Consider the following 7,238-nt stretch of genomic DNA (forward strand, 5'->3'; position numbering starts at 1 on the left):
AACGTCCGGTATGAAGCTGTGTTTTTCAAAATAAAGTCCAACAAATTTAACCTAACGTTTAATTGATGACTGGAAGTATAGAGACATACAAATAAAACATATACAAATCCCAGTTTTATACTTCAACAGAAAAACATATGAATTGTAAACGAAACTCGTTATAAATATATAATCAATGCTGGCATTAATATGAAAGAGATAGTAAAAAAAAAAATTGTGTTTATTGACGTGGCTGCAGGTAAAACTGTTCTAAATGACCCTCATTGTCTTTAAAGATTATCTATAGATTCAGAAATATTGAATATTTGTCGTGGTAGTTTGTTCACCAAACATTTTGTTAAAATTATGAGATTTAATCCTTTCAAACAGGCATTGTGGAGAGATGGATTTGACAGAAAATGTAATTTAACATTTCAATTCATATATATATAGAATGTGAGGGATTTCTTAGGTGGTGTGTGTGTGTGGGGGGGGGGGGTTGGGGTTGAATTTGATGTTTTGGACTCAGGACCTCAGTATTTCTAAGTCCTCGCCTGCATAAGACCACATAATTAAAGTTCCTTTGACTTTTTTTTGAGGTTTGTTTTGTAAATTTTGTCAGTTATCAAAAATAGTTTCTAAGAAAAAAGATAGAAATGATTACGATGAACTGTACTTAAACTGAGTAAAATCACCTGTGCTGGTTTCCCTCTCATTATTTGCATCAAGTCTTTCCGTCCAGTTCCAGGGTTTTTATTTTGAAAGGCAAAATGACGTATGGGAAAAGGTGTGTCTGTGAATTTTGTCCGACTTGTTGCATAAATCCACCTTCATGTAGGATTAAATATGCAGGAAACAGAAATTCTCATTCAATAATCAGCACTATTTAAGTCTTAAAAATGTATTTAATTGAAGTTTATGATCCGCAGAGAGTACAACACTTTATTTCCACTCTTTTTTTCTTAATTGTACAAACTTGACGGTAAACCATATCCTCTCTGCAGTTAGCTGGAGCAGCCTATAAAACTTAGCTTCTTCAAAAACCACACAAGACCAGTTTGTTAAAAAGTAAAAAAGTAATAGACCAAGCTTGAGTTCGTTCTTCCAGAGCCGTGACAGCGATTTGACTCAGTCGTGACAACCTGAAAAAGTGTTGATTCAAAACAGAACAGCAGGACAGTTAAATCGACAAAATGCTCTGGACAGGATGAAGATTTACAGCTTTGAAGTCACTCTCAGATTCATTTCTTCAGCTGTGTGTGTGTGTGTGTGTGTGTGTGTGTGTGTGTGTGTGTGCGCACGCGTGTGTGTGCCTTCAGAGGCGTCCACGCAGTAAGAACATGAGGAAGACTGCGCTGAGGAGGATGCAGAGCGTGCACACTGTGGGAACCACGATCTCTGTCACCATCTCCATGTGGCCGATCAACGGATCTGAAAGCCAGAAATGGAAAATTAAGTAAATGTGTGTAAATGTTCACAAGCCAAACAGAACAGATCAGATCGCTCTGAGAGGATCTAATAAACACACAGGAAAATCAATGCATTTATAGATCTATTTCAGTTTCATCAGCTGTCGTGATTAGTTGTTATCAATACTCTTAATATATAGATTTCATGCCATGAATAGGTCATGTGATCACAACTAAACCATCTCCATGTACACTTAGCAAACTGTTTTTGCTGAGGAAGACCAAGAGATGCACTTGAAAGCATCAGAAAACCAAGTAAGTGGGACATGTGATGGGGAATTTTAGGTCCAAGCTCAAGAGTAAAGCCGTCAGTTATAATTTAGAAACCATGTCCCTGACTGGACAAAAGATGGAGCTAATGTGGAAGAAGTTTATTTTTTGTGGGGCTAAAACAATGTGTCATGTCTTTAAAATCATCATGTCTGGACTGTAAGACGTTCAGTCAGTGAAACGTGGAGGCATAAACGTGCAGCGTTGGGGTCAGGGTTAGGGTTAGGGTTAGGGTTGAAATGAATGAAACATGAAGATAATGTTGCTCTCAGCTTTTGTACCTAAACTTCATCATGAACTGGCCAAGCCTTTTGCATCCCTGCATGTTCCTGATTTCCCTGGGACTTTCTTCTAGCTGGAGGGGCAAAACAAAGAAAAACCCTGTTAGATCGCGAAATAACAAGCTTGAGGCAGAATTTTCCTTTGTTTGGCCCCACCTAGCTTAGCCCGGCCTGCACTCTGAAGCACATGCACTGACCTGCAGCCAGGAGCTGGTTGCTGGAGGAGCACGTCTCGATGGCCTTCCTCTTCCAGCTCTCCACCTGTGAAGATCCGACAACTCAACAGTCAAACAGCAGATTCTGCTGCAGAGCGACTCTGAGGGTGGAGTGTCGTTAGCTTACCTCTCTCTGATTGGGAAAGCCGTTCGAGCTGATGATGCGTTTGTAGAACTGGACCGAGGCCTTCGGGTAGCGCGGTTTGTTTTTGTTCCTGAAGTCCACGTAGTAGAGGCCAAACCTCTCGGAGTACCCTTCGTCCCACTCAAAGTTGTCGAGGAGAGACCAGGCGGTGTAACCCTTCACGTTCACGCCGTCCTTCATCGCTGTAGGTTGAACCGGAGAGCAAACAGAGTGTTTTTAAAAGTGGACCACTGAATCCTTCTGCTGTGGTGTCATCTTTGCGTTGGGTTGTTGCTTCACCTTTGAGCATTTCATTGATGTACTCTTTGAAGTACTTCATCCTCCAGTCGTCACAGAGGTCGGTGCAGAGTATTTTCTCCGACACACCGTTTTCTGTCACGTAGATCATCGGGTTCCCGTACTGAGTCTGTTATGGAGAGGAGACCTTACATTCAGGTTTGATGGTGTGCATACAGATGTTATATATTATATATATATATATATATATATTATTCTGTATTTATGCGCACTTGAACAATATCTTCTGTATTTAATAGTTGGGTATATTCAGAGTTGTGTCTTGTACCTTGACAAAGTTCAACAAGCGTCGGAAGCCCCAGGGAACAGAATAGAGCCACTCAGAACCCGGATCAGGCCACTGTGGGTCAACCAGCTCAGCGAGGTCACGATCTGCAAAGTAGCTGTCTCCAAGGCCTGATGGGTAATTCTTCAGGGTGATGTAGCGCGTTGTGAAATGTCCGAGGCCCAGGAAGTCGCAGGTTCCCTTGATGTAACTCTTCTCCTGAGGCGAGAAGACGGGCAGCCGTGAAGCTCCCAGGCCCTGCTGGCCACTCTTCCTGCCTAAAGGTCAAAGTTCAGTGCATTGTAAGAGGAAACTAACAGGTCAGCAGACGCAGTGAGGTGCATGAAGATGGCAGCTGTTGGTTTGTCATGCTCATAAAGGAGTGGTTTCCAATCTTTTTGTTTGTGAGATCTCATTTAAATGAGTCGACTGAGACGTACCGATGTAATCCTTCATGACCTGGGGGTAGTCTCCATTGAAGATGGGGGTAGCAAACCATCCCATGTAGAACTGGATGTATCTCTCTGCTGCTTCGATGTCCCTCTGGTTGGTGATGTCCACTGGTTCCCCCCAGTCAGCCGTCAGTGAGATCCCAACCAGACCTGGACACACACACACACACACACACACACACACACACACACACACACACACACACACACACACACACACACACACACAGACAAGTTATTGTCCAACATGGCGGAAGTCCAATCACGAAAAATAACTCAATAAAAAGGTTTTGTTTTTACCTTTTTGTTTGCTTCGCCACTGCATGTCATACGTGTGCCAGACTTTGGCGTGCGCCTGTTTCAGAGACAGAAAGGCAGCGTCACCTCTTTATTTTAGTTCAGTTGACATTGTTAGAAGAAAGACGTCATCGAAGACGCAGGAGTCCAGGACCAGGTGTGAACATCAAGTCCTTCCTCAGTTCTTCGTAAACACCAGCTAGTTTTAATTTAACCATTTACTTAATTAAATGAAAGCTTGAGAAGTGTCTTAACAAGTAAAGACATTAGGAATGTGTAAATCAGTTGGTGGGAAACATACAGTGCTGTCAGCTATGTAAACAGGAAGTCACTGTAGCATCACAAGCTAGCATAGCATCTAATTATGAAGTGAAGAATGAAATAATGAAATATAGTAAATGTTTAGTCTTCATACGCACAGAAATCTGTGTGTTTCAGAATAAGTAACATTCATACAGTTTCTAATTAATAGAAAATGTATGATTATGCTAAGCTAACTGATGTTATTTACTCATGTAGTCGAATGTTAATGGCACAACATTTGGTAAATTCAGGTTTGTTGTGTTGTTTTTGTGAAATGTCATTTAAAACCTTAAAGATCTTCATCATTATCAAACCGTGTTCCTCAGTTTTCAGGTCGCCGTGCTCCACATCAGCTCTTCTCGGGTCAGATACTAGCATGCTAGCTTTAGCATTAGCTTTGTCAGTTGGTTCAGTTAGCTACAAACAGCCACCGCTGGCAGTTAGAGGGTGTGAATATGTATAAGAACTAATGAGAACAAGTTTGTGTGACACTAAATGGACCTTGTGGTGGGACTGTTTTGTCAGAATAAAGACGCTCTAAAAGTGGTCTCAGGGACCCTCTACTCGTTCTGGTTCCACCTTGAGTCTCACCTTGATGATGTGGTGGGCGGCTTTGTAAGCCCCCGTCCCCTTCAGCTTCAGTCCGGGTGCATGCTCCCCTGTTTCATATCCCTCCACAGCAATAGACTGAAAGCACAAGAGCACACTCTCTGAAACACAACTCAAACACGACGTCTGATCACAGGTCAGCGAGTGCACCGACGTACCCACGGGTTGTTGAACGTGATCCAGTACTTCACTCTGTTTCCAAACCTCTCAAAGCACAAGTTGGCAAAGTCGTTGAAGTAGTTGACCATGCTGACGTTCTGCCAGCCGCCGTACTTCTCCTGCAAGACCTGCAGGTGAAACATATTGTTACCCACACCGCGGCCTCCAGTCGGCGAGAGGAAACCCTGAACCAGGTTTAGGCCTGGTGGGTGCAGTGCTCACCTGCGGTAAATCCCAGTGGTACAGCGTCACAATGGGTGTGATCTGGTTGTCCAGCAGCATGTTGATCAGGTCGTCGTAATATTTGATTCCTTTCTCGTTGATGTGTTCACCTGACAGAGTCGCGAAGGATGGAAATCGTTTCAGTGTTCAGCTTCATGCAAAAAGCAGCACATCCTCACATTTAAAAAGCCTGAAGCTGCAAATTAAAACGAACATTGATTCACTGACTGTCAGCTTCAGCCCTGACTTCAGTAACCAGTGCAAAGATAAATAATAAAGATAAAACTGTAAAGCAAGAAATGACATGAAAAACGTCGGCCGTGTGGTTACTTTTCAGTCCGCTTGGTAAAATCCTCGGCCAGGAGATGGAGAAACGATAATGATTCAACTTCATGTCCTTCATCAAGGTGACGTCATCCTGAAAACAAACAGCATGAGAACTTTGATTCTACTCTGGAGCCAGGAGGCAGTTAGCTTAGCTTAGCTTAGCTTAGCTTAGCTAGCTTAGCACAATGACTGGAGACAGGGAAAAACAAATCTGCCACTGAAGCTAACATGTTATATCTTGTTTTAGCTCCATTAACAGGCTCTGGCCAGCTGGTTCCTCTGTTTCCTCTCTTTATGCTAAGTTAAGCTAAGCTAAGCTTTGCTCTTATAGCTCTGGCTATAAACCACACGGACAAGCCAGTGGCATTGATTTCCTCATCTAACTCTCTTTAAGATAGAAAATCAGTGTATTTCTCATGTTGCTCATGAGATCCAAAGTTTGCAGAAACACCACATCAGGTAAATATATCTAAAATGCTGCGCAGCACATTTATAGTATTTCCATCTGTTGGGAGGGTTTAGCCATAAAAAACAAGGTCATATAGTTTCAAAGGTGCGGGAACGAGGTAATCAGAAATATTGTCAGAATAAAATGACCTTAAAGTGACTTAAATTGGATCTATGACACAATTTAACGTAAAGTAGTGAATTATATCTTTGGATGTCAAATGTCCTCTTTTCTGTGGAGGTGACACCTTTTCTTCTCATGTCACCTTGAATTTGTAGTAGCCTTCACACGAGAAGTCTCCCGTGTCGTTCGAGAACACTTTCCCCTTCGTGTGAGCGAATGCGTCCCAGATGCTCATTCCTTTGCCATCCACGTTCCAGGCTCCCTCCGTCTGATAGGCTGAGCTGCCGGCTCCCCAGGAGAAACCTGCAGAGGAAACAAAGCAGACGAGATGCCGTGCAGATTCGTGAAGGTTTTATCCTGTAATGACTCTGATGTCGAGTCATACCTGTTGGGAAGGTGCCGTAGTAGAAAGACGTTCTTTCGTTCTTCGTCCAGTCAAAGTCATCAATGGCTGACACACACAGCACCAGTGCCAGCACATGGTTCAGCCTCAGGATGCACCGCTGCAGCATCGTGATGTTTGGCAGAGCTCGCTGTCTTCAGTTACACCTGCAGGACAATAATTATCCAGTTTGATCACTGATGTCACAGGTGTGGTGGCGTTAATGGCAACACGTAGGCCTCCAAAGCCTGCAAGGCTCCATCCCCTCTTAGTCTACCCTGAGCTCGATAAGCTGGGCTCAGATCTCAGAGTGTCTGCATGCGTTCAGGTAAAACAAAGATTCAGAAACTCACACAGAGGCGTCAGGTGTCCACAGGTGTTCAGTCAAAGCACCCTACCTCAAACCCAAACCTCAGCATCGTTTGTCAAATATCCAGCCAGTCATTATCAGACCTCACGGACAAAAAGGAAGACTGTGGTTTCATTTCAGCCAGCTGTAGGACACGCTGACACAAAACGCTATCAGAGACAGAAAGTAAGCCAGCTTGTCCAGCACCGTGAGGATGAGCGACATGTCAGGCTGCTGTGTCTCTTCAGTGCTGCAAAGGATAGCTGAGAGTCCTCCTACCAAAGCCTGAGCTCATTCCCTCCCTGCCTCAGCCCCGGCCGCCTCACCCAGAACCACATATACATGTCTGACCTGCTGCATTTGTCTCCGCTGGAAACTGCTCCAAAATACAAGAAACGTCCCCGAGCTTCTGGAGCCGCGGACGCTCCCAGTGTCACCGGCAGGTTCAGCGCCAACGCTACAAAAACAAAACAGAGTGAAGCATCCAGGACATTTTCTGCTATTCATCAGCCGTCACGCAGCAGCAGCCGGTGCCCCCCTGCACACACGCGCTGAATGCCGGCCCATTGGAGCTCAGTGAAGTGTGAGCGTAAATTTGCTGGTGCAAACAGATCTTTTGGAAAAAAGAAGGCAGTTTGTCGCTGTA

General features: G+C 44.0%; 1 protein-coding gene across 1 annotated transcript; it reads right to left on the bottom strand.

The window, feature by feature from the left end:
- Positions 1 to 1,294: 1,294 nt before the first annotated feature.
- On the bottom strand, positions 1,295 to 6,373 carry lctla (lactase-like a). Its single transcript, XM_070967031.1, has 13 exons — positions 6,247 to 6,373; positions 6,004 to 6,164; positions 5,294 to 5,381; positions 4,964 to 5,073; positions 4,741 to 4,869; positions 4,565 to 4,660; positions 3,674 to 3,728; positions 3,362 to 3,523; positions 2,925 to 3,199; positions 2,639 to 2,765; positions 2,342 to 2,541; positions 2,197 to 2,260; positions 1,295 to 1,410 (listed from the first exon to the last, which is right to left on the bottom strand). The coding sequence occupies exons 1-13, from the start codon at positions 6,371 to 6,373 to the stop codon at positions 1,295 to 1,297; spliced, it is 1,710 nt and encodes a 569-aa protein (XP_070823132.1).
- Between the last annotated feature and the right edge of the window lie 865 nt (positions 6,374 to 7,238).

Source organism: Chaetodon trifascialis, chromosome 1 (genome assembly GCF_039877785.1).
Source record: "Chaetodon trifascialis isolate fChaTrf1 chromosome 1, fChaTrf1.hap1, whole genome shotgun sequence".
Lineage (NCBI taxonomy): Eukaryota > Metazoa > Chordata > Actinopteri > Chaetodontiformes > Chaetodontidae > Chaetodon > Chaetodon trifascialis.

What these genes read in the sequence shown, in the direction of transcription:
- lctla (XM_070967031.1), bottom strand. Translation starts at nt 6,373, where the DNA reads ATGCTGCAGCGGTGCATCCTGAGGCTGAACCATGTGCTGGCACTGGTG. An exon ending in TCACGTTCAACAACCCGTGG is followed by an intron (nt 4,661 to 4,740) that starts GTACGTCGGTGC and finishes TTGTGCTTTCAG; the next exon opens with TCTATTGCTGTGGAGGGATA. An exon ending in GGTCATGAAGGATTACATCG is followed by an intron (nt 3,200 to 3,361) that starts GTACGTCTCAGT and finishes TTTGACCTTTAG; the next exon opens with GCAGGAAGAGTGGCCAGCAG.